General features: G+C 48.7%; 1 protein-coding gene across 3 annotated transcripts in view; it reads right to left on the reverse strand.

Annotated features, from left to right (window-relative positions):
- The window catches only part of EVA1C (eva-1 homolog C), a 70,391-nt gene that overhangs the window by 21,898 nt on the left and 20,771 nt on the right, over positions 1–27,722 (reverse strand). For 2 of the 3 annotated variants that reach the window (XM_047720992.1, XM_047720985.1), the window contains exons 2-4: positions 14,395–14,588; positions 11,465–11,588; positions 4,066–4,218 (exon numbers count right to left, since the gene is read on the reverse strand). In XM_047720992.1, coding sequence (XP_047576948.1) covers positions 4,066–4,218; positions 11,465–11,588; positions 14,395–14,588 — 471 coding nt within the window. The remainder of the gene's footprint in view (positions 1–4,065; positions 4,219–11,464; positions 11,589–14,394; positions 14,589–27,722) is intronic. The other variant, XM_047721001.1, reaches the window with a different exon arrangement.

The following is a 27,722-nucleotide window of genomic DNA, read 5'->3' on the forward strand; positions in this document are numbered from 1 at the left end:
CAGTGCTTCCTGACCTCTCTGGGGCCCAGCCGGCTTTCACCATGAGTGTTGCCCGGGAGGCACGGAGGCTGGAGAATTCTCGGTTCCACCAGATGGCAGCTTATGCCCGAGAGGAAGGGTACACCCATCACTTTCCAGAGGCCACGGTGAGGCCTGACCACCCGGCCCTAGATAGTCATCCCACCAAGCTCATGTCAGGTCCCAGGGTTGAGAATGAATACCGTTTTTCTCTTCTTCAAAGCGAATGTGGCCAAGCCATAGTAACTTAGTAACTGGCAGCCCAGGGACCGGATGTGGCCCGGAGGCATGTTTTGTTTGGCTCACACACTGTTTTAAAAGTTGGAACATTTCACATTAAAAGAAAAAAAAAAAAGAGTCCAGATTTCCAGCATCTCATGAGGGGTTGGAAGCCATGACGACACCAGACCTGCACCTGTGGGAGCCCTGTGTGGACACCTCCCTTAGGAGGGGCTCTGATTCATTCACACACATCAGGATTCACGTGGACACCCACTCTGTGCCAGGCACAGCTCGGGATGCTGGGAATTCTGCGGAGAGCAGACAGACACCATGTCTATGAGCGCTTGCCCTCCCCTGGGGAAAGAGACCTGAGGCAGGTAAGTGATGGTTTCCGTGATATGAAGACACTCCAACAGGGGGACCGCTTGGCACTGCAGAGACAAGGTCCCACACTGGCAGGGAGCCCCAGGAACCCCGTCCGAGAAGGACGCCTGACTTGATTCCTGGATGGTGGGGTGAGAACATTCCAGGCCAAGGGAAGAGCTTATGCAAAGACCCCAGGCTATGAGTGTGGGTGCAGTGCCCCATCCACGGTTTGTAAGGGAAGGGAGGACGCACCCACAGGTGGGAGAATGGATGGATTCTAATTACGGTGGGCAGGTATTATGATCTGATTTATTTTAATAATCTCTCTCCGTCTGCTAAGTGAGGAAGGGAGTGAGGGAGGGAATCGGGGAGAAGGGAGGCCGAGAGGCCAGTCCGGAGGTGGTCTGGGTGGTCCAGGTTAGAGATGTGCAGAAGCGGGGAGCAGAGCGGGTGAGAGGTACTCAGTGCGGGCGAGTCAGCAGGAGGCGGGTGGGCAAAGGTGGGTAATGGTAAAGTGTGTTTACACAAGGGGGATGAAAGGGACGGCTCGGTGGGGAGAACACGCTCAGTGCAGGTTAAAACCTTACGTAGAGTCTCCCTTGGGCCAAGGAGGGAATGAGTTTTCAGCACTCGGCGAGATGGGGAGATACGTCAGCACGGGCAGCCAATGGTCTGTACGCACACGCGCAAGGGTCTGGCCTTGATGTTGACCTGGAAGGTGGGCACAGTCCAGGCCTCCGCGTGAGGCTGGCGGTGAACTGAGGATGAGGAGCCCTCCCAAGGGCCTCTCCTCTTCCCTGCAAGCCTCTCCCCTGCAGAGCACAGAGGCAGGACGCAGTGGTTCCTGAATGCGGAGAACAGCCTGCCCCTCAACCTTACGTGTAGTCCACCGGCGAGGGACGGGAGCCCTTGACCGTGAGGGATGCGAGGGGATGGGGGCGGATGAGCAGGTTGTTTCTGCCGGGAGACTTTGCTGGGGCTCAAGACTTTTCAAACTGAACCCCTGAGCAAGGGGCATGGTCTCCATTCAGAGACCTTTCCGCGTCCACAAGGGTTATTTGTGGCATGAGCACAGCTGGCTGACCGAAGGATTCCTCGAAGTCTCTATAGAAACCTGTGCTTTAGCCCTGATGCCTACTAACATTTTCTTTGGCTGGTTACGTTTCCCTTTCAGCCCCACTCCCAGCTTCCCAGGAACCTAAGGCAGCGCGACCCACAGTACATAAATCAGCCTGCGTACCTGTCCGTCTGCTTCGCGGACCGACTTCTGCTCAAAACAACAACTGAAACAGATGGAGCTTACTGCCGCCTCCCCAAACACATGTGGCTCAGTTAGATTTCACAAGCCTGAGAAATGGGGTACCCCACCCCAGTATCAAGAAGGAGAGCCCCTTTTTTTGCAGAAATAGGTCAGATCACCAAGGGCCCCTTACCCAGCCGAGGAGACCAGATCAAAAGAAGTGTCCTTGCAGGATGTTTGGAAGAGCAGGGATCACACTGGCCTTTCAGACGGATGCCTCTGGCCACCTGGGGGTGAGGGGAAGGCCAGCCGGGGAGCAGGGAGACTGCGATGACCAGGCAGTGGTTCCTGAGCTAAGGCAGCAGTGGGACCAAGGCAGGAGTGGGTGAAGATGTTCTGAAAACACGCAAGGGTTACATGCGAGGGACACTGGAGTGTCAGGAACTCCCAGGTCATTCACCAGGGTGTGGGGCATGGGGTGGTGCCAGGATGTACAATGGGAAGCCACACCCACAAGGACCTCACTGCCCCATTTGGCAGCCAAGCCCGTTACACAGGAGTCCTCTGCCCAGAGCTAATCAAGTGCAGCCAGATGCCCACTTCGGGCTGTCTTTGCCCTTAGAGGACGCTCTGCCATCAGCCGCTGAGGGGCCTTTCTTCCCAGAACACTGGGCTGGGGGCCTTGGCAGGGGGTGGGGTCACATGTTCCTCTTGAACTGGTTTTTGTTCTCTCTCTAGTCTTGCCTGAGAGTTTGTCTGGACAGTCAGTCACTTTATGTTCTTTTTTTTTTTTTTTTTCCCAGATCTGAGATATTGGTTTTATACGAATTTCTTTTTAAAATTAATGTTTAATTTCACATGTGAGTGTAGCAGTTTAGTACATTTTGGAGCTCATTTTATTTTCATTTTTTATTATTTTTTTTAATTTAAATTCAATTGGCCAACGTATAGGACATCATTAGTTTTGGGGGTCGTGTTTAATGACTTATTAGTTGCATATAACACCCAGTGCTCATCACATCATGTGTCCTCCTTGGAGCTCATTTTAGATTTTGGTGAATCAAGTGCAGCTCTCTGTGCTATGTCCCCTTGGGGCCCATTCTCTTGGGTAATATGGAGGGTAGAGATCGGACGGCTTCTCTGCTGGAGACTGGGGTATATAATGGTTAATTTTATGTCTCAACTCAGCAATGCTATGATGAATCACCAGTCTAGATGTGGTCATGAAGATATTTTAAAGCTAACATTTCACATGCAAAGTAGACTCTGAGTAAAGCAGATTACTCTTCCTGATGGGGGTGGGCCTCAACCAATCAGTTGAAGGCCTGAAGGGCAAAGACAGGTTTTCTGAAAAATGGATTTCCCTCCAGGCTGCAGCACAGAAAATCTGCCTGCTTCCAGCCTGCCATTCCGCAGAATTCAGACTCAAGACTGAACACCAAGTCTTACCTGGGTTCCCAGACTGCCAACCCACCATACAGGTTTCGGATCTGCCAAGCACCACCACTATGTAAGCCAATTCCTTAGCATCAATCTTTCCAAATATATGCATGTCTGTCCTGTTGGTTCTGTTTCTCTGGGAAGCCCTGACTAATCATAATATCAGGTGACTTCGATGGGGGCAGCTTCTAGCCCCACATCCCGGCCATCACCTCTCGGCTCTAGACTGCAGACCCCTAAGAAGAATGACTCCCTGAGCTTGCCTCAACCCTACACAACCAGTTATGGTCCAGGCTCTTCTCTCTACCCAAACACCATCCCCAGGTATCCGCAGGTCTCCTCCTTTAAGTCTCTGCTCAGCATGCCAGTGACCCTGCAATGCCAGGCCTCTCTGAAGCACACCCCAGCCTCCCCTATTTCCCTTCCACAGTGTGCTTTACCCCTTAGCACTTGTGTGCACCTGAAATACAATGAGTAAACTCCTTTCATTTGTTCATTCTCTCACGACCACTTTCTGCACAGCTGGAAATTCCATGAAGTTCCATGAAGACCCTGTGTTGGTCACTGACGACTCCTCCACCCATAGAACAGGATCCTGCATACAGTTGGTGCTCAATAACTACTTGATGTGAAACAACTAAACAATGAACAAATTTGGGAACGTGGGGCAGAAGGAGGTGGTACCCTGGGGGTGTTTCCCCCCTGCCCTTGACTTTCCCTCTAATCCAGAGTCCCAATCCCCTTGGCACCAAATCAGATAGCCCCATGAAGCCACATACCAAAGGGGGGGAGCCGCTCAACTTCTGAGGCGCAGGTGTCCCTCTCCTGGGTCCTCCTGCCGTAGCTCGCCGAGTAGATGTTGAGAAACTTGGAAGGGTGACAGTGCAGTTTCAGCTCTTGGTCTTCACATACGGTTTTGTTTTTTAATTCATCTGAAGCAGAAACAAAAATCAGCGGCACCATCAGCTTTCCTCAGGAGGAATCAGGGAGCTCTGCCCAACCCCTGGCCACTCATCCACCCCCTGGAGCTGCTTCCTGGGAAGGACAGTGGGAACAGCCCCACCGGTGGTGGGGTCTGACCCTGGAATAAGAGCCCTCTGCAGGAAGAGGTGGGAATGACAGAAAGAGGAAGGCAGAGGAGACAGGGGCCAAGTATAGGGGAAGACAGGGCTCACTGGCCTCCTTGGGCTCGGTTTGGCCATAACGGATGTCTCTCTCTCTCCCTCTCCACTTGAGGTCACACATTCCTTAACTGAAGGGAGCCTTTCCTCAAATGTTGACTTGGACCCACATGGGTAAAGATCAGGAATTACCTGATTGCAGATTAAACTTCTGGAGAGAGCCCAATTAAAACTCACCGCCAGATTTCCTAACATCCTAGCACCCCCATTTCCATATATAAAAAGAGAGAGGATGTAAAAGCAAATGATTTCCTTGGCTAGGAAAGGGAAAGAACAGAGCATGTGTCTTGTGAAGAGTCCCTTTTTCCTGCCCCCAGTCTGGTGATCCAGGAGCAATGATGCTCGGCTGCTGTGGTCTGTGCTACCTTATGACAACCCGCACCAGGTTTGTTCCCAAAGAATTTAGGGTAAGGTCTGTGTGTAATTCACTGACCATAGTAACATTTCCCTTCGCAATGTCACACAGCATTCACATTGTACATGCACTGCTGATGAAAATATAGTTGATTTTTTTTTTAAAGAACATACTGGAAAGCATTCCATTAATAACCTTGTTTCATAATGATTTGATTTTTAAAAGCAATCATCGTTAACACTCCAGACACAAAGGATCAGGTATCGTATGATTCTATTTTGTTGAGATCTCCAGGAAAGGCAAGCCATAGAGACAGAATGTAGGTGAGTGGTTCTATTGGGGCTGAGGTTTGGGATCAAAGGGAAATGACAACAATGAACACAGGACATTTTTGAGATGATGGAAATGTTCTACAGCTGGACAGTGGTGTTGGTGGCATGACTCAGCCCATTTGCTGAAAATCACTGAATGGCACACTTACAATCAGTAGCATAAATCAGAAATTTATGCTACGTAAATCGTACTTCAATAAAGATATTTCAAAAATTACAAAAGCTACTATTTACTGAGCTCATCCTCTGGATTAAGCCCTGTTCTAAGATCTTTAAATGTATCAGTGAATCTAATCTTCAGAACAACTCTCTTGGGAACCCCCTCTTCATATCCTTGGTGTGTTGTGTTTTGGATTTTTAGACACTGTAGCAGTGATTCGTATGTTCTGGATGCTAACTTTCCTCTATTAGGTGTTACAAGTATCTTTTCCTAGTCTGCCACTTACCTTAAACTTTGCAAAATCAAAACAAAGCAAAACACAAAGGAGACTATGGTCATTTGTTTGCATGTGTGGTTCTCCTCTCCCCACCTTCCCAACATTTTGTAAGGAAAAAAAAAAAAAAAGATCCTGTATTACTCCTAGATTTTTCTACTTTGAAATGGCAACTGCAGAGCAAATGGGAACATTTTTCAGCCAAACAAGCCAACAGGAGCTAAATCATAGGAGCTACTCAGGCTGCCATGGACTGTCTGGGATGGGGAGGAAGAAAGTGTCAAGAAGAAAGAAAAATAGCACCCCCCATATCTACTCTCCCACGACTATCCCTCCCTTTACTACCCCTCCTATGGCCATTCCCCATGGCCACCCCCCATGACCATCTCCATGACCATCCCCCATGATCACTCCCATGACCACTACCACTGTGACCACCCCCCAAAGACCACACCCCATGACCACCCTGATGACCTTCTTCCATGACCACCCTCCATGGCCATTTTCCATTCCCACCCCTATGACCATTCCCCATGACGACCCCGATGACCACCACCACCATGGCCACCCCCAAAGACTATCCCCCATGACCACCCCCCATGACCACTCCCCAACCCCCTCTTTCATTTCTCTGACTCACTCATGTTTATGGATGGAAGGTGCAGGCCATTCCCACCCAGATCCCTCATACACCTCAAGCAAAAGTTTTTCAAACTGTGATTTGAGGCCTATTCTAGTCTATTCTATTCAGAAAATCAGTTTAGTCATTTGTGACCTGCAATTTAAAAAAAAAAAGAAGAGTTTAGAAAGCATCAAAGTGCATCATGCAAACAAGGAATAACACTATTTTATAATTAAAAAAAAAATCTTTTGAGTTGTGTGTGTGTGTTGTGCTGGGCCAAAATGTAAAATTTTTCCTTACTATGCCTTGTAATCAAACCAATTTGAAAGCACCCCCCAAGAAGCCTTCCAGGAAGTCAGGAGGGGTAAACACTAGGGCAACGGTGGCCTGGCCATGGGACTTCCATATCCTGGCATCGCTGATGCTCAAGCCCCAAACTTAAAACGAAAAGAAAGAAAATATTCCCCAAATGTAAAGTCTACCTTTTTCTGTAACGTGTGAATTCCCGTGCCTTTCTACACCAAGAGGAGAAGAACAGTGAGGAAATCTCACTTCAGATTGAGATTGGAAATTCAGGATCTCAGTATACCATCAGCTGATAAATTTTGGCGCAGTCCCTTAATCTGTGATGATGGAACACTCAAGATTAACGGAAGGCATGAAACAGAAACCGGGTTGCAGATGCCTGTGGTTGAACACACGAGGAACGAACAGAGGAGGGAAAATCTAAGTTGTGACAAAGCAATGTCTAGAATGCCCTTCACCCGATCACTGGAATTTTCACACAACAGTTTAAACCTAATGCCAAGAAAAGCTTTGTTTTCTTTTGCTAAACAGAAAGGACACTGAGTCTGACCCTGACATCGGAGGGTTTGATTTTGGTGAGTCACATCCGCACTGGGGTGAAGTTTTCAGTGTTTTTGGCGAGTAAATGCTAAATCCCACCAACACCAAAATACTGCCTTACTTCAAAGGCCCAGAATGAACGATGGCCTTTGATGCAGAACAGAGGGCACGGGTAGACACACCAAGAAAGCCCAAGCCCCCATATGACTAGGAGAATACTGAAGAATGTTAAGAATGCCTTCCAGTGGCAGAGCTCGCCAAAAAGGATGAAAACCAAGCCTAATCTAGCAAATTGGAAGCTTTCCTTTTCAACAGGATTGGCTTCTTTTCTTTTCCTTTCTTTTCCTTCCTCCCTCCCTTCTCCTCCTCCTTTGTCCTTTCCTTCCCTCCCTCTCTCCCTTCCTTCCTTCCTTTCTCAGAATTTTTAAAAATTAGAAGAGATTTTTCAAGGCTTATCATGATGTGTACTTCTCAGCCACCACCTCTCGGAGGTACTAAGGCCCATTCATTAAAGGTCTCCATGTGGGCCAAACTCACCCAGAGCAACACAACACTTGTATTCTAAGGTGTCCGGTGATGCTGTCCCCAGATTAACGGCCAATCATCTCCTGGAATGGAGGGGCCTGTGAGTGTCACATTACATGCTTGGGGTTAGCTTGTGTGATGTTGAGTCACTTGGTTCCTTGGGAATGTGCTAATTCACTGTCACCTAAGAGTGACACTTCTGGGTCCTAAAAACAATGAGACGGCTACAAATTGCTACTTTGGGTAGAGAAAGAGAATTTGTTTTAGAGCTGGGTGAGAGTGCTCGATGGCCTCAAATTAGACAAGGTGGGGCGGGGCAGGGGTAGGGTGTGGGGAGCCTTCCAGAAGCTTCCTCATGGGTGTGGACAGGGAGAGTGATAGGAGCCCGGGCAGAAGGACCACCAGGACTCTTCTTCAAGGACAACAGTAACAAGACCCCCCCCCCAATTCTGCCAAGCAGGGGCCGGGCGGGTCGTCCTTAATAACACAGATATGCACCTGCATATCCGCAGGGTTCTTCAAAGCGGGGTGGGCAGCGTCACCTGCCGCGATGAGAACGTGCGATCACTGATGTTCCTTAGGATGGTCACGCATGGTTATGTTCTCAACACACAGAGATTTAGTCACTTTTAATGTGTGTGTGTGTGTGTGTTTTAAATTCTCTACAGGCAGTATGTCCTGCTCTTGCCTGCACCCGGGGCAGACCCCAGCCCAGCCCCCCAACACCTGGTGTCTAACTGCCTTCCAATTACTCCCATCCTCAGCAAGGACGACTTTAATCTGCCCCCTGGAATGACGGCCGCAGGTCCCTGAGGGCACCCGCAGGACAAGCCCAGGCTAAGCCTCTTACAAGCAGCACTGTAGTTCTCGTCTACACAGCACTGTACTCACACACTCCTTACCCCCGTGCGGGAAGTGCATTATCCTCACTTGACATTTGATTCACGGAGCCAGCGTCCCTGTAAAACAGCTCCCAGACCAGCCAACAGGCCAGCCCCGGTAGGCGGTGTTGGCCCAGCTCCCCGGCGTAAAGGCTCCCACGGTGGCAGGTTTCACTGCCCACAGGCAGGGCCGGGGAGAGATGCGCTTAGCTGGCACTTGGGATGAGGGCTGGGTCCCCGTAGCCCTGGGTGCAGCCGGGTGCCCCTTCGAATAATTAGTGTCACGCTCGGGCTGGCACCGGAGACAAAGGGCCTCCGGGCTAGGAGGGCGGCAGAAAAAGAGTCTGGACCATGTGGGGGCCCCTCCCCTCCTCCTTCCCCACTCACAGCAGCGGCAGGGGCGCCTCCTAACCTGCAGGACCTCAGGTCACCGATGTCTCCGTTACCCAAAGCCGAACCGCTGGTCTGAACCGCTGCATCCCCTTTCAACTCAGGTTGAAATCCTAATGCCCAACTTGACGATGTTAGGGGGTGGGGCCTTTGGGAGGGGCTTAGGTCACGAGGGGATTAGTGCCCTTCATGAGAGAGACCCAGAGAGAGTTCTCATCCCTTCTGCCAAGGTAGTTAGAGCAAAAAGACAACCACTGGTGGAGGAAAGGGGCCCTCGGCAGATACCAAATCGGCCAGCACCTCGATCTTGGTCTTCACAGCCCCCAGAACAACAAGAAATGAACTTCTGTTGATTATAAGCCTCCCAGTTTACAGCATTTTGTTACACTAGCTCGAATAGACAAAGACACAAGGGCTCTGCCTCTAATCTATTACCACACAGGGCAACCAGAGACCATTTTAAAACCCCAGCCACACACCCTCCCTGTTTAAAGAAAGAATCCACCTCTTTCCTTGGCCATCAGGGCCCCGGGGATCCTGCAATGGCTCCCTGGCCGGTGCTCCTGCTTGCTCCCGCCCTGCTCCTTCTGGCCACAGGCTTCCGCACGGAGCGCGCCTTCTATGCTCACCCCTCAACCCGCAGTCCTCAGCCCCACCATCACCTGCCAGGAATGCCTTCTCTGCACCCCTGCTGGGGTCAACTCCCCCAGATGGACCTGCCCAGTACCAAGACAGCAGGGCTCCCGCTGAGATGTTTTTTGGACAGGTCTGGTCTTTCCCGAGAAAGGTGATGTTTGCTAGAACCTAAAGGACAACAAGGAAGCAGCTGTGTGAAGATGCAGTAAATGGTGCTACACGAAGGAAGGTTGGGAGCTGTCCCACACGGAACCCCATCCAAGAAACTTCTGCAAAACCCAAGAGCTGTCTTCACGCCCAGCAGCTGGCGTGACACCTGTGTACAGCAGAGGCTCCATAAGTGTTTTGCTGAAACAAAATCAGCGATCAGACCTACTTGCTCGGTGCGGGAATAAGGCTGTGGTCCGGCACTGACTTAGAGTCAAAGTTCTGCCAATCTCACAAGGGCCTTTTTACCTCCTTTAGAGGCTGGTCCTCTAAAAGGACCTTTTGATTACGAAAAACTTCCAACGTATAAAAAATGTGAGAGAATATCACAATAGACGGGCATATTCCCACCACCCGGATTCTCCAATCCTTGACATTGTGAACAAGGGCCACTTTAAAAGAGGGTTGTCTTCCCCACCACGGAAGGAGGACAAGGACGGCTGCTTTGGAGACTTAGCTATGTGAAGGACATGACTGAGAACACAGAGATCTAGAAGGGATGTGTCCGAGTGAGGCAGGAGTTGCCATGACTTCCTGACTTCCTGGGGAGACCCCGGCCGGGGTGCAAAGTTGGGGTCTGCTTTGGGTCTTTGTGATCATGAGTATGTGTGCGACAGTGTCTATGCATGTGACAGCATACACAGGCGTGCTATTGTGTATGTACGAGCGACTGTGCATACCCTATAAGTGTGTGGTGGTGTGTATGTGTGTGTGAGCGTGAACGTGCGTTTGAACACCCAGTATGGGGGAAGAGCCAGAGGGACTGTTCAGAGGTATCCGGGCCCCAGCAAGGAAAGGGTTAAAGACGCAAAGCTGGATATTTGCTGAGAGGATCTCATGCTTTCTCTGCAAGTGCGCACTGGAGACCACACACGACACGCGTGTGACCCGAAGCCTCACCCACCCCCGGCACCCTGGCTGCCAATGGGAAGCTGCTGGGCTCCAGAGGCAGAAACCCACAGAGAAAAAAAGGCAAAAACCCAAAAACGATGTGTTGGGATGGCCATGTATATAATTCTTTGGTTAAACGCTATTGCTATAACACTGCTTTCTTTTCAACACATTTTTTCGAGGATTCCTAGGAGCCTCTAACATTGCCGTTGCCTGTGGCTTCTCTTGGGCTGACCCGCCATGCCCCTGAGTGTGACCTGCTCCCCAGAAAGCAGTTCCTTTTGGCTGGCAATGGGTTGATCACAAAACTAACTTGCGTTACAGGTGATACAAGTCACCAGAGAGAGAAAGGCGAGAATCAGAGTGGAGGAGGCTGCTCCAGCCAGAGACCTTTCCACTTTCTTTCTCCTCGAGGAAGAGACACTGGGTACGGAGCCCCTGCTTTAGTGAAATCAAAGAGGTGAGTTCATAGAGATCTGGAACCAGGGGCTCTGGGGGCAGCTGTGCCCTCTTGTGAGAGCAAGGAGCCCCGCAGCTGGTGGTGGGCTTCCTAAGTGGCTCTTCGTTTGGGGGGAAAGCAATTACAGCCTCTTGCCACCCCTGATAGCTTTAGCATGGATACAACTGGGGTTTACATACCAGGAAGGATTCTTTAAACTCAGGGGTTTGTAAGAATGCACGTGGGTATATGGGTGCACACACACACACACACACACACACCCAAATACACATAAACTATTACAAAAACATGTAGGACATCTCTATTAACAAGTTTCTAAGCGGGACTAACACCCTCTGGCAGAGATCCCCTGTGAGGGCTGTGAATGAAACAGGGAAGCCACACCCGAAACACACTGTGCCCCTCAGACGTTACTTACTAGGTTGGCATTTAAAGGAGACCAGGAGGTATTTACTGCTTCCTGGACAAAGGTCAGGTCCGAAAACACGGCTATTGACCAGGAGGTGGCAGGCCCGCTGGTTCTGGCATTCGTCCAGCACCTTCTAAAATGAGGGGGTAGAAAACGGATAGGCTTGAAAACCACACACAATGTCTGGGAGATCCAACACCCTGGCGGCTCTGGGCTCCGTCTGTCTGGCCTGGGTGTCCACCCAAAGAACCTTCGAGCTGCGCTGAGCTGGGTCTAAGCCGAGAGCTCGCGTACGGGTGTGATCAGGTCTGCTCCCGGTCTCCCCGTCTTTCCCAGAATAAGATACCTGACCCACCCGTGGCAGACCCCATCGGAACACCGGCCCCCCATCTATCTCAGCTGGAAGTGCTATGCACGGTTTTGGCAAAAGTTCCACATCGTGGAGACCCCAGGAAACGTGGGCAGGATCTGAGAAGCTCAGAGAGCGGGTGAGACGGGCTTCGGAGGTCCCTCCCGGGAGGGCTGCGAGAGCGCTGTGGGGGTCAGGAATCACAGCCAGAGCTCTCCAGCTGCAGAAAACAGCTGAGCACAGACCACAGAGAACTACTCAGTGTTTGGGGGACGCCTTGGAGACCCAACCCAAACACGGGCCAACTGATAAAAACTGAAAAGCTGATTCCCACCCTTGCCAACCTCAAGGGCACAGGACCCATGTGCTCCCTTTGGAGCGATTTTCTCTGTGGAATGCTCAGGCTTTGCTGGTGAGCATTGGGCTTAGACATTTTCCCTCAACTGTCTCTTGCTTTCAATTTTTTTTCCGGGCAGCTCACTCCTTTGTGAATGAACCTGGTCCAAAGAAGCTCACAGAGGACCCTACATGGGGTCCCAGAGGAGCCTAGCACCTCACTGCCCCTCTTCCATTTCCAAATGGAGCCCACAACAGTCACAGAAGACTTACACTCGGGGTCTGTTAAAAGGACACCAAGTCCGGTGAACATTTCCCAAGAATTTACTTATTCCCATTGGACTGAATTTGGCGCAGTCACGAGGCTGTCCGAGTCACCGTGCTCTCTTAGTAGCTCGTGGCGCAGCTCCGTGGCCCTACCAGGTAGTCCCTCAAGGGGTCCAGCAGACGTGTATGAAATCAGGAAACACGTCCAGGGGAAACCCTAGGGACCCTCAGACGACGGGACACGTTCTCGTGGCCGAGGGTCATCATGAAATGACTCAGCCCCTGGGGGGCTCCAATGTACGTATCACAGCCACAGCGCGGGACTCAAGGCAGGGCTGTTCCCGAACTGTGTCACGGCTGAAAACCACATGGGGGGGACCTTCCTGGTGACCCTCAGCCATGGGCCAGATCCGCTGAGGGGCTTCTGGGTGGACATTGACACCTGTTGTCTCCCACATCGGGCACCTTCCCTCCGAGGGAGAGGAAGCCCCTTGCCACAGCTCCCAGGCCCCAGTCAAAAGACACGACATAGAGGCTCTCTTGATCTCTGGATGAAAGAGCAGCGCACAGGGACGCCTCTGGCAGACAAACCTTCTGCACAACATCAGAGCCGGGTTCACAAATGCTAACTTGTCTGCTTGGCTATGGAAACATCCTCTTCCCTTGGGCCTGCCTGGCAGAGCCAGGCACCCATGCTGGGCGGGGAGGGTGGCGCCTGTGCGTGGGAGCTCAGGGTGCCAGGAGGTCGCTCCGTCACAGAACAGGCACTCCTGTCCCATTGGCACTGGCCAGTGCTCATCTTATGCACCCGGGAGAGCAGCAGATGGCCTGGGCGCCGGGGCTGGGTGGGAAGGGAAGTTGGGTAAGGACTGGGCACAGGCCACTAGGGCTACGGAATGGGGTTGGGGACACAAGGAAAGTAACTTCATCTCCGGAAACAACACGTGGCCTCTGAGAGGGAAGTCACTCAGACACATTCTTTTGGCTACTCAGCAGGTACCTTTACCAACCACATGACTGCCCAGATACTAAGATGCTTGGAATGGAAGCAACAAGTGGTGGGAGAAATAAAAAAATCCTTACATGACCATACTATTTGGGCTTCTCTTTGGGCCTTAGGGAAAGCTACACAGCCTTATGCTAATTCCATTATTCCTTAGTCTTCCTCAACAATTTATCTTCGCCCACATTTCCTGTGGCTGAAAAAAATCAAAGAGCCAGGAGGAATCTAAAATCCCCATTGAAATATTGGCTCTGGCCTCCTTCTATACCAGATCCTTCCCTTAATGCCAACAAGAAAGAAAGAAAGAAAGAAAGAAAGAAAGAAAGAAAGAAAGAAAGAAAGAAAGAAAGATAGATAGATTAGGTGCTCTCTGCAAATTCCTGGTACTCTCCAACAGAAGAACAAATCAGCAGAGGCTGCCCAAAGTAGCTTAAAACCAGAATAACTTCCTCATCTACAACTGGAGAAGAAGACCATTTTGTGAAGAACGACCGTGACTGAGGTTTCCCTTCCTCCAGTGCTTCTCTGAGAAGTTGATCATGACCTTGGCCGTCAGCCCCACGGGGACCTGTGGTTCCCATTAAAGCATCCCCACCTTCCCCTCTCTGCTGGGGTATTGATGGGAAGGGTGGTCCCAGAGTTCAAAGCCCAACTTGACTGTACTTGGCTTTACCACAGTGGGGACTACGCCTCTGGATAAATTCATACTGCACGTGTCTTAGTTAAGGGAGCTCTCCAGGAAGGAGGAATTCCATTTAGACTTGCCTGGTGACGAATCCTTCTGAGAAGCAAATAGCTCACCTGTGAAATTGGTGATTCGTATGAACTGAGGTTTTCACGGATCAGGTTTGCTGTGAGTGAACTATGTAATCACAAGCATATATACAGAGAAAGAGAGAGAGAGTGATGGGGAGAGGGAGGGAGGGAGAGAGGGAGGGAGAGAGAACCGTTTCATCATCTTAAAGCATCTACAAAGGGCGGTACCTGCAGTGTGGTGGGAGCCACACAGGCCACGTCTTCCCTCTGGGAGGCAGGCTGCTGGGCACTACACATTTGATAATCTTGCCCATAAAATGCCGATTGGACACTTATCGTAGAATGCCGAGGGCACTGTAGATTCAAATGGTCCCCATCACAGGCATAGGCGGTGTGGTTTTGCAGGAGTTTGGTTAGATAACCTGGAAAATATTCAGCTGGGTTACTAGAGGCCCAGGAACTCACCCCTTCTTCCCAGCTTTCTGAAGAGGAGGACCTCAGCTCCCCCCAGAGAAGGGGTTGGTCAGTCAGGAAGATGGGGGACGGAGCTTCCTTAGCAGCTCCCATGGAGAAGACCCCAAAATGGGCTCGAGGTGAAGCTAAAGGAGAAGGTGCCAATTTTCCCATCTGGGTTGTAAACCTTGGGTCTGGAATGGCCCGTTGGAAGGCTCAGAAGTCTCGTTCCCTTTGGGATTGGCCAGGAGCCAAGAAATCCTGAACCATTTCTATGCAGCTGGGAAAAAATCCCAAGTGGGTATCCCTTGGACATGGAGATGCCTGTCTCTGAAGAGATTTGGGTTCTCTGATCTCCCTCTAGCTAGGCTGTGCCTTCCTGGAAGGACAGGATGCCATTTTATTTTGGGGTGACCACTGCTGGGCCCTGGAAAGAAAAGCAAGGCAGGGCACCCTGCACGAGCTAAGGGCCTGCTCTGAAGGGAGGGGAAGGGGTGGATGGTGGGGCTCTGTCACCGGTTGAACAATGTCCCACCACAAGTTCATGTTCACTGGGAACCTCAGGTGCCCCTTATTTGGAAATAGGGTCCTTGCAGTTGTGATTAGTTAAGATGAGGTCATAATGGAGTAGGCTGGTCCTTGACAGGTGTGATGATGTCCTTATAAGAAGAGAAGAGACAGAGGGAAGACAGCCGTGTAAAGACTGGAGTGATCTAAAAGCCAAGGAACCCCAGGATTGCTAGCAGCCACCATGAGCTGGAAAAGGCAAGGAAACGTTCTTCTGTAGAACCTTACAGAGGCAGCCTGGCCCTGACACACCTTTATCTGAGGCTCCTGGCCTCCAGAGCTCTCAGGGAGTGAATTTCTGCTGTTTTCAGCCATCCCAGCCTGCAGTTCTTTGTTACAGCAGCCCTGAAAAAACTAACACAAGCTCCTCATCCCAGGGTCCCGGGCCACTTCTCATGCAGGCTGGACAAGCTACAGAGCCTTGGGCTCTGAGGAGCTGTGTGCATGGCCTGGCAGGTGTGGGCGGCCTGGACCACTTCTCAGAAAGGAGGAAGGAAGGTTCATCTGAAATGTAGATTCCTTTCCTCCTTCTTACACCTCATGAGGTCAGTTGCAAGGCAGCTGGGAAGGGAGCCAGGGACTTTCTGGTGAGGTGTGTGGGAGCCAGCTTTGGCAGCCCGTGGCCTCTGAGGGGGTGGAGGGGTTGCAGAGGAAGGCAGTTTCAGAACTCCCCTATTCCCACACAGACGGCCTGGGCTGAAGTCCTCCCTGACGAACTTTCAAAATCCTCTCTGACCATGGTTTTCTGCAAAGGGCACCCACTGCAGCTCCCTGACCTTGCCCGGAAGTCACAATGAAAGGGACTGTGACATCTGCCATAGGATGGTCACACTTGCCAACTTGAAGACAAAGAGTGGGAGTGCCCACTTTACATGTAACCCAGACCCGAAGTCTCTCACTGCAACTCCCTTTTTCCTTCCCACACTTGAAAGAAGGCGGCCAAGAATCAGCCTCCCTGAGTTGGTTTCCCTTGGAAAAGCGGACCCTAGCTCAAGCAGCAAAACTGACATCAGGCCCTGGGGCTGTAAGTCAGGGTCCTGCTGGTTGGAACGATGTCCTCACTCTCACTGTGCTCCCCACCAGCCACTGAGAGAGGCTGGGCAGAGACCCCTAGGTGGTCCAACGGCAGGTCAGCAACTTCCTGCAGGGCACACGGGAGGACCTTGATAAACCATGAGTTGTGAAAGTTCCAGCCTCCTTTATGAGCCATAACAGGAACTCAGAGTCACCCTGATGCAGCTCCAGGCCAGCACCCACCCCAAAACTCCCCAGGCTGGTATCTCTACCCCTGGACCTCTTCAAACTCATCAATAAAACTTTCTCATCCATCCATTACCACATCGTTCACCAGGACCACGCCAGATGACCCGCCGACTAAGATGTTAAATTAATCCTGGGAGCACGACTTCAGCTTCATGGCTTGTCTAACCGGCCAAGGGCTACTCTAACTAGATGAAGGAAATGAGAAGGCTGTGGGGATGTCAGAGGCACAAGACTGAAGGGGCCTGGGTCCCAGATTCAGGGACAAGATTCTCTGAGCTTTCTCCACAATCTGTTACATGGGTGGAAAAGAAACCTGTGCTGTTTGGGCCATTGCTTTTCTTCTATTTGTCATGCAGTCTGTCCCCTGTGAACAGAACTTGATCTCCCCGGGGTCATTTACATCAAAACATGACTGAGTGCATTGCAGTGACCTGAGCCCCACTGCACGCCATACTGGTGTTCTGAGAGCGATGTTCTGGAGGCAGAAGCTCACTGCAGAGAATGGCCTCTGGAAGCCTTCTGGGCCCTTCTGCCAGTGTGTCAGTTCTAACACCAGGAGGTACAAAGAAGATACCCCGCCAGTAAAATATGCTCTAGAGTCAGTCCAGTTCCTACGTGTTTGTCCAGACAATGGAATATTATTCAGCACTAAAACAAAAGTAGCTATGAATCTGCAGAAAGACACAGAGGAAATGTCGATGCATATTATTAAGCCAGTCTGAAAAGGCTACAGACTGTACGAGTCCAGCAACATGACATCGTGGAAAAGGCAAAACTATGGAGATGGTGAAAAAAAAGGACAGGGGTCATCAGAAGATTGGGGGAAGGGAGGGATGAGCAGGGGGAGCACGGAGGATTTCAAGGCAAGAGAACTAGTCTGCACAATACTCTGGGGATGGACACAAGCCGTGACACATTGTCAAAACCTATAGAACACACAGCACCAAGAGGGAACCCACGGTAAACTATGGACTTTGGTCCATGTTACAATGTGTCAGTGCAGGTTCATCCATTGTAATACATCTACCACTCTGACGGGGAATGTTGATAGTAGGGGTGGGGCAGGGGGGCAGGGGGGCAGGGGGGAGGCTGTGCCTGCATAGGGACTACAGGTATTTGGGAATTCTCTGTATCTTCCATGCAATTTTGTCATGCACCTAAAACTATTCGACAAATCAAAGTCTATTTAAAAGAAAAAAATTAAAACCACCAGGCTTCCCCAGAAAAGTGTTACCTTTGGGAGGAGAGGGGTTCGTGACAGGGAGGGGACAGGAGGATGAGCTGGCAAAACTTTTTTTCGATCTGAAGGGTGGATACATGTTTTACTTTGTGAAAGTTCACCTAGCTACATGTTTGTGATAGGTGCACTTTTTGGTGGGTAAATAAAAATGTTTAGAAAAAACCCTTTACCTACAGTTATCTGACCAAAGCTTTTTAACCAATGAAAAAAGTCTAGACGCTGTGCAGCCTATGGAGGATTGATCGGTCAAGGGCAGTGGTGGGAGTATGTTCTACAGCTGATCACATCCACGCCAGATGTACTCTAGAGTAATGGTGGAAGATGCCATCATGAAGACGGGCCACTTGCCCTCACACCTCAGGGTGCTTCCTACACCTCATTCTGATTGGCCCACAACGTCAGAAACTGCTAAGAGGTCAGAAAGAAGAACAAATTAGAACTACCCCTGGTTTTCAGCAACACAGAGGATGTCAAGGACCTTTTGAGAGACACTTGGGATGGTGAGTCGGGACACTAGCCAGGTTGGAAAAGGTTGAAAAGTAAGTGGAAATTGAGGAAATCCCAGATGGCTCTTGGGGTAGACAGAATAGTGCCCCCCCACCGATGTCCCCAGATCCCCATCCCCAGAGCCTAGAAACATGTTTCTTTTCATTGTAAAAGGACTCTGAAGTTGTGATTAAGTTAGAAATCTGGAAATGGGAAGGTGATCCTGGAGGATCTGAAAGGCTCCATATAATCACCAAGGTCCTCCTAAAAAGGTCAAAGTTGATAAAAAGATGTGGCAGTGGAACCAGAGGTGGGAGTGACGCAGCCATGAGCCCAAGAATGTAGGTGGTTTCCAGAAAATGGAAAAGGCAAGGGAACCCTGATTTTAGACCTCTGATTTCCAGAGCTGTAAGAAAATAAATCTGTGCTGTTTTAAGCCACCAAGTGTGTGGTGATCTGTTACAGCAGCCCTAGGAAACAGCACAGTTTATACAGACAACTCTTACGACATCTTGGTAAAGATGAGAAGAGACACGGGGCTAAAGTTATAAGAACTGATGTCTGGGATCAGATTTTTAAGTAACTATGATCGAGTTAAAGCTAGGAGAGACCCATGTATGCATCTGTGTGTGTAAATACATATGTAGATGAGCCCTATGTCATATGTAAATTATATTTTTTACTGTAGGTTGATGTTGAACACATTGGAAAGTGGCTGTTAGCAGGAGGGTGGTTGCAATATTGGAGTGTGGGCTCCAAGCTAGGAAATGAGCACTGGGGAGGCCCAAGGGAATAGAGGTATTCTGAGACCCAACAAGCTGAGGTTGGGTGCAACCACCCCAGCAGGCTGGAGAGGTAAGAGACGTTGTGCCCCAAGTGATTTCAAGGTGGAGCAGCTGCAGACAATGGAAATGTCCAAGAGACAGCCATGGAAGAGAGTGTGAGAGGTGGGAGGAAGGGAAGGTTGCTGGAAATGAGGGAGACTTCTGGAACAAACATCTCCCTGAATAAAGGCAGGAGCTGGGATGGAGCAGGAGCCTGCTGCCAAGGTTGACCTTTAACAAGAGGCAGATGACAGATGACCCTCTCCCAATCTTTCCAGTGTGCTGTCCCAGTGAACACACACTCTTTCTATTGCATTGGGCAGAGTCAATACATTACTTAATGTTTTAGTCCATTCAAGCTGCTATAACAAACTACCACAGATCAGGTAGCTTATAAACAATGAAGATTCATTTCTCATAGTTCTAAAGGTGGAAAGCCCAAGATCAAGGTACCAGCATGATTGTATATGAGTCAGGTCCCTCTTCCTGGTTCAGAGCTAGGGCCATCTTGCCGTGTCCTCACATGGTACAGGGGCTAGGGAACTCTGTGGCACGTCTTTTATAAGACATTAATGGGATTAGGGAATCTCATTCATAAAGACTCCACCCCAATGACCTAATCACCTAATAGCATCATCTTTGGGGGTTAGGATCTCAACCTACGAATTTTGGAGGGACTCCAATATCCAAACTAACATTCAGACTCCAGTGCTTAGCTTCTCCACACCTTGGTTTCTTGGCTGGTTCAAATGAGATCCCTTTTAAAGAATGAGTATCAGTGTAGCTTCCTGTTCATGGTTCTCTCTCAATCAAACGCGGCATCATGCTGGATCAGTCAAAAATGCTTTATTTCTTAATAGGCTTAGCCAGAGCTCTGGGTCAAGCTTTATATGTGTAGGCCAATATTTACTGCCCTGAAGGACGGCAGAAGAGCAAACTGTTAAGAAATCAGTCCTTACAAGGGGAGATGGAGAGGGGAGTTGAGGGAAATTGGAAGGGGAGGTGAACCATGAGAGACTATGGACTCTGAAAAACGATCTGGGAATTTTGAAGGGGTGGGGGGTGGGAGGTTGGGGCACCAGGTGGTGGGTATTGTGGAGGGCACAGATTGCATGGAGCACTGGGTGTGGTGCAAAAATAATGAATACTGTTATGCTGAAAAAATAAAAAAATTAAAAAAAAAAAAATTAAAAATACATAGAGTATTGACTGGCGCCTGGGTGGCTCAGTCAGTTTAGTGTCTGCTTTCAGCTCAGGTCATGATCTCAGGGTCCTGGGATTGAGTCACACATCAGGGGTCCCTGCTCAGTGGGGAGCCTGCTTCTCCCTCTCTCCCCCTGCTCATGTTCCCTCTCTCACTGTGTCTCTCTCTGTCAAATAAATAAATAAAATCTTAAAAAAATTAAAAAAAAAAAAAAAAAAAAAAAAAAAGAAATCAGTCCTTAAAGCCTAGCTTGGCCTGGAAATGCTCTGTGGATCCCTTTAAAAAAATATTTCATTCATTCATTCATTCATTCATTCATTCATTCAGTGGATCCTTGTTAGCGTCACATGGTTGAGGGGCCAAGGTACAACTTATGTTTAACTCCAAGATCCTCTCCTGATGAATCCCCACTCTGTGTACCAGCAGAAGTTCCCACAGCAATGGCCATGGCTATAACTTTCCTCAAAGATCATCTTGAGGGGTGCCTGGATGGCTCAGTGGGTTAAGCCGCTGCCTTCGGCTCAGGTCATGATCTCAGGGTCCTGGGATCGAGTCCCACATCGGGCTCTCTGCTCAGCAGGGAGCCTGCTTCCCTCTCTCTCTCTGCCTGCCTCTCTGTCTGCTTGTGATCTCTGTCTGTCAGATAAATAAATAAAATCTTTAAAAAAAAAAAAGATCATCTTGAAAGGCCTGGTTGGATTGGGCAGACCTTAGAATAGTTTAGATAAAGGCTTTATGTTTTCCTTTTTTTAAAATGTAGATGGATATTTCATGTGGAAAGAGTCCCTAAGAGTGACAGGAGCTCTCCTCTGTCTTCAGAAAGACGAGGGGAAGTTGCTCTTAAGATTCTCATCCCCTTCACCTTTACAAGGAAAACCCATTTATCCAGAAATATTCCAGTGACCTGAGAATGACCAGAATGTAAATGACTGATTTTCAAGGAATCATGGATGTGCCCCGAAGTGTTCTACGAGAGGAAGAAACATTATGCAGGGGAGAAAGGAGGTGTTATAGCAAAATGAACTTGGGGTGTATGGGTTAAAACAAGGCAAACATAGTTCTTTCCCTATAGGACTTCAGATACGCCAATGTGTACAGCAGCTGTCAAACATCAAAAACGGGAGGTAGAGTCCCGCACTCATAATTGACCAGCCCTCCCTTCTTATTCTTTTGCATGAATCATCTGAGTGTTATTGTTAAGCACATCATTCTTTTTTTTAAGATTTATTTATTTGAAAGAGAGCACAGCGAGAGGGGAAGAGGGAGAGGGAGGGAGAGAATCCCAAGCAGACTCCACACTGAGCATGGATCCTGATGTGGGGCTTGATCTGATGACCCTGAGTTCATGACCCTGAGATCACAACCTGAGCCAAAAACCAACTGTCAGGTGCTTAACTGACTGTACCACCCAGGCGTCCCCAAGCACATCATTCTTAAGGAAACAGAGTTTCATAAACCACAGTCAGTGCTGACAGCTGCATTTAAATTACATGATTTCGGAAGGAACTTCAGAATCCCATAGGGTTTCAGAATCTTCCTGCAGTGTTGGGGGACAGGGAGAAGGAGCAGGGAGCAGAGGATGAGATGCCCAAGCACCGGGCTCATAGTGGGATTAAGGTGTGTGACTGTGCCACCCTCTCTCAGCATTGGTGTCCTCGTGTTTTATGGTGAGGATCAGATGACATAACGGCCCAGCATTTTTACCAGCCATAACCCACAGCACCAGCTGAGGGGATTGTTATTGTACTGTCAACACTGAGGAACACAAATTTACACAGAACTCTTTGGTGGCTTGCAAATCAAACCGTATTCCCCGTCAGCCTTCTCTGCTCTGAGCAGTGATGGTAAGACAATCAATTCAGAGACAAGTACATAGCCCAGTAGCTACCCTCATGGTCCAGAAATGTCACTGCTCAGCTTGAGGGGAAAGGAAAATTTCCCTCCCTCCCTTCCTTCCTTCCTTTCTTCCTTCCTTCCTCCTTTCCTCCCTCCCTCCTTCCTTCCCTTCCTCCTTCCCTTCCTTTCTTCCTCTTCCTTCTTCTTCTCTCTCTCTTTCCTTTTTCAAAATAATTAAAGTTTATGGGACACCTGGCTGGCTCAGTCAGTGGAACATGAGATTCTTGATCTCGGAGCTCAAAGCCCAAGCCCCACATTAGGTGTAAAGATTACTTAAAAACAAAACCTTTAAAAAATAATTAAGGTTTACAATATTACTAAGATTTAGAACAGGGCAAAGACGCTGCAAATTCTTTCTCCTTTCCTTTCTGAAGTCAGAGCCCCTCCGTGAGAGTCCAGATTTCCCAGGGGCTGATGCTGAGTCACTCTAAGCACAGGATACAAGTACATCAGTTGCTGGCCAACATCCGTATGCTAAAGTCCCCTAATCACGAGAGGCCAATTTCCCCACCTTCCTTCTGGGAAGAGGATAGAATTCAATTCTGCTGGCCCTGCTACCCTCCTCTACTTACTTAATAGAGCAGAACCCTCCAATCCATTAATGCTTTAGATAAGAGACTACACCCTTTTATTCCACAAATATTCAAAGGTGTTTCTACATGTTTGAAGTTCTTTTCCAGAAAAGGTGTTTTTTTTTTTCTTTTGTGTTTGTGAGTGTGTTTAGAGAATTGGCAAAAGCAGGAACAAGGGGGCAGTCCACAAGGCTTTAGGGCAATGAGTCAGAGTCTTGAAGAGTGCAGGAAAGGCCCCACAATGGATGAAGGGCTTATGACTGGGCACCACACACCCAAGAGTGTTAAGATTAAAAAGTGAAGTCACTTTAAGTCATTTCTCTAGGCCCAGGTTTGGTACAGGAAAGTTGAACCTGGAGGTTAATTATGAAGACAAGAGCCATCAGCGTGTGTCTTAGGTGTTTGAGGGGGAATCACAAAGGCTAGGGACCTCCAAAGGTAGCTCTCTGAACTTAAGTGATGAGCTTAGATCCTGGTCCCAAAAGAGAATAGAGGACAGAAAGTGAACTGAGGGTCTAGATGGGGTAGGGACCCTATATTTTCTCCTGAGCATGGGGGAGGGGCATATTTCCCACTCCCACTTACCATCATGTGGGCCAGCGGAAAGTTCTGGCCAATGGAAAGGCAGCAGAAGTGATGTTTGTCACTTTCAGATCTGGCCCCTTGAGATTGTGTGACCTCTACTCCCTCTCTCCCCATCTGCTGTCACATATGGAAGACAGAAGGGACAACGACAGCTCTGAGGACCCAGAAAAGATGGGTAAGGCACAAGATGGAAGGCATTGGGTCCCTGAATGACCACATGGAGCATAGCCTTCCCCTTTTTCCAATTACACTGGAGTACAGCATGAGTAAGAACTAATCCTTTATTTCGTTAGTCCCCTAAGATTTAGGAGTTGTTAATTTCAGCAGCTAGTCTACCTGGTCTAATACTCCAGCATTTTCTCAATTGGTATTATGTTAAGTAGAAAGCTGGCAGGACTTTGAGAAGTACCAAAAACTTTCACCAAACATACCTCATTGGCTTGTGATGTGTATTGTTGACACCATTTCACATGGCCTCCAGTTCTCATCTGGGAAGTCATCTGAGTTAAGACCTTGCTACAATCAAAGTGAGTTAAATTACTAACGAGTTGATGGGGCACCTGGGTGGCTCAGTGGGTTAAAGCCTCTGCCTTCAGCTCAGGTCATGATCCCAGGGTCCTGGGATCGAGCCCCGCGTTGGGCTCTCTGATCAGCAGGGAGCCTGCTACCTCCTCTCTCTCTGCCTGCCTCTCTGTCTACTTGTGATCTCTGTCTGTCAAATAAATAAATAAAATCTTAAAAAAAAATTACTAACGAGTTAAAAGGGACTAGAGGTCTCATTAATTAGTAACCACGTTCCATAATGCCACTGACTTTTAAAAACTGCATTAGCAAAAGTGGAAAGAAGAGACTAGTAGGCTTGGATGAAATGCTCCCAGACAGGCAATATACTTGTTTCTATATATTGATGGGTGTGGGAAAGGGTGTGGGGCCGTGCACACACAGGGTGGTGTGTGTTCTCCACTCCAGAGAGTGCTGGGCCTGGATCAGAAGCTCCAAAGCACAGAGGTGGTGGCCACAAGCTACAAGGGGAATTCAGGCTCTGAACCTGCTCACATAAGATGCTTCCTTGAGGATGTTGAGTAGAACCTCTTTAGACCTCAGCTCTAAAACCAGAGAGTTATGCATACTTTAGAGGGTTGATGTCCAAGTGATGAGAGACAGCATAAGTAGGGCACCTTATATGGTGGTCAACATATCATTTCTCTTCCCAGAGGAGAGCGTGCGTGTACCAGAAGGAAAAGAGACGGACAGTCCAATCTCTGGAAGAGAGAGCCCCAAAGAAGGCAAGGACAAGGAGTACTCCAAATCCACTTCTTCCCAACTCCACCTTGGTTTGGTCTTGGGACAAAGACATCTGGTAAAAGAGTAGAAAGTGTTTGCTTTCATAGTCTATAAAATTGCCCCCAAGGAGGAGCTCAACTTCATGATGGGGGGTGGTGCTCATGCCATCAATTACTGGTCCTCAGGTTTCAGGGTGCTGTGGAAGCATTTTTGGCAGAAATAGTGCAACAATTCCTGAAAAGGACCAGCTAAGTGTTAATTTGGGTAAATTTGCTGGCTTCTGATAAGCCACTTCTCAGCCTACAAATTCTTGAAATCCAGTCTCTGACCATTTTTTCTCAACAAAGTGAGCGATTCTCTTTGAGAACAACACTGCTTGGTTTTCTTAAAGCCAACTAAAGTACTATTTTCAAAAACATCGAACCTACAAACTTCCCTTGTTTGCTATTGTTCCAAGAGCATTTAGAGGAATCTCAAATTGTATTGATTAAAATGTTCTCAAATTTCTAATCAGATATGGGAAAAAATTAAATCTGGAAGCTGACTGCAAACTTTTGTTGAGGAAATTGACAATGTTCCCTGGCTCTCTCTGTGACTTTTCTGCTTTGAGAAATAACATCCTGTGTCTTAACAGGAGAGCCACATGGCACCCAGTCACCAGCTTCCATGTACACAGACACTTTCCCATTGCCCTGGGACTTGGAATTCTTGTTTCCAACGCTAGTTTCTGGGAGTCACTTACCCAAGTATCTTCTATCTTGTTATTTTCTCTCCTAATTCTCCCTTGTTTTCTCTTTCTACACACCTACCCTGTGATTTATCAAGCCCCAGACTTTCCCCTTTAGAATTATATACATACTTTTAAGTGGATTTTTCTGTGTGGAAAGGACCATGACCTAGTCACATTCAAACACATCAATAAAAGCCTCATGCCTTTGCTTGTGTACTCCAACTAACCCCCAATAAAGGCACTTGCCTACAAGTCCTCTCTCTCTCGGCTCCCCACCTGCTTGGTTGAGCTGCTCCCTGGGCACTGCTCCCATATGGCTCCCTGTGGGGCCGCCATGCCTCTTTCCTGGAAGACCTGTGAGTATAATAAACCCTTTAATTTCATATGCCTTCCCAAATGTAATTTCCATGGTCATGATGGAGTGATCCCTGGAGAACTTACTCCTGAGTTTACAACACAGTAATATACTATATTATATATACATATATGCATACATATAACATATATAGACAATAATACACATACATATTTATATACATATATACAGAAAGAGAAGGGTACGAATCAACTGATTAAAAATGACTCCAAGCATGTTGTGTTGGACTTGAATTACAATCTTATGATTACATTCACTCTTTTATTTTGAACAGGTCTGGTAGGAGCTCCTTCCTGCTTTCCACCAAAGGTTTCACATCCTACAAAAAGGAACACCTTATTTGGTAACCAGGATCTAAACCCAGAAAGTTTATCCAGTGAGCGACCATCTGGATTAGATTAGTGTGAAGGTAATGGGATCAACCCCCATTGGCCTCAAGCACCTAACCGGAATAGTTTTCCTTTTCTTTGGGGTACAGAGGAACCCCCAAATGACAGAGCTCCTTGCTGATTCAGGTGGGGGACTGCAGTGCATTTGATAACTTAATACAACTCTTTAACCAGCACTTGAAACTCAGATATGAAATCTACACTTGATCTTTCCTGCTCCGAATTGGCTAAGTTAGTGGCTCTATCCCCAGGGACAACAAAAGGCTCTCAGAAATACTCAGGGAAGCTGACCAACCAGAACGCCCCGCACAACCCAGCCCACGGCCGGCCATGGGGGTGGACAGGTGCTGCCTCCCTGCCACCGGGTAAAGAGCCTTTCAACTTCAGATTGCCTAGCCCCCGTCTGCCCACTGCCTAAATGTGTAGGATGATCAAGGGACGTGGGATCCGTTCAAGGGCGAAGGGAAGACTCCAGGGCATGCATTTTGTGCTTCATTCAGTTAATTGGAAAATTATAGAGTGATTTCACTGCTTGTAATAATGAAACCTTTATCCCCCCTTACACTTTAGAAGTGATGGTGTTTGGTGAGTAGCACTATAAACCTCAGAAAGCCATTTGGAAGGTTGTAACGATTAGATGTAGGGGCAAAACAGGTTTGCTGTACTTGTGGCAGAATGCATTTGGTTCCCTGGAACAAAACCAGAGCAGGCAAGTTTCTAAAAGTTGAAACAAACGTAAACAGCGTATCTCAGACGCGTTTGGGAACAGGCTGGGTGACTCCTCTGTCCCTTACAGCCTCCTCACTGGACCAGTGGAGGATCTCAGATGGGTTGTTTGGCTTCCCCTTTCTTTCACCTTAGAATTAGGGGAGGTAACGATATTTCTCCCTTTGTACTTCACAGACACAGGGGAGGCTGAACAATTGTAAAGAAATACGGGTGCCCACACAGTAATTGGGCTCGCCTGGCCTTGCTCTTGGTATTTATCCTTAATTGAGTCCCTGGCACGCTCCCCCCTCCACTCCCCCACCCTGGGGCGGGTTTAAAACTTCCCCAGCAGGCTCCAGCGTCACCAGACTGCCCTGGGGGCCCACACTTCCTTAATTCCGCCAGGAGCTGCTTATTCACTCTTCTTTCTCCCTCCTTTGCATATATTTTTTTCTGACTGTCCTCATCTTGGTATGCTTTGCTCTTCTTAATCTGTTACCTAATTTTGAATATAATCATTTAGGCACCTGCTGAGTTATGACGCCTCTCACTTTTGAGCCCCGTTTGATCTCCTTTATTCTCTACCCACCCCCAGAGTCCTTCCCTAGTTGTTGGCTCCTAGCCGTCTTCTGGATGGTTAGGTTGAAGAAAAATCTGACTCTGGTCTGTGGTATAGGCAGCCAATCCTCATTATTCACAGATTCCATATTTGCAAATTCACCTACACACTAACATTTATTTGTAACTCCCAGAATAACAGTTGCAGGGCTTCCCCAGCTCAAAACGTTTTTGTCAGCAACAGGCACCATCCCAGCTTAGGAAGCACGAGGTGACACTTGGCCTTCTGGGTTTAGTTCTCTTATCAAAAACAAGTGTCCTGGGGCACCTGGGTGGCTCAGTGGGTTAAAGCCTCTGCCTTCGGCTCAGGTCATGATCCCAGGGTCCTGGGATCAAGCCCCGCATTGGGCTCTTTGCTCAG

Source organism: Lutra lutra, chromosome 1, assembly GCF_902655055.1.
Source record: "Lutra lutra chromosome 1, mLutLut1.2, whole genome shotgun sequence".
NCBI classification, from domain to species: domain Eukaryota; kingdom Metazoa; phylum Chordata; class Mammalia; order Carnivora; family Mustelidae; genus Lutra; species Lutra lutra.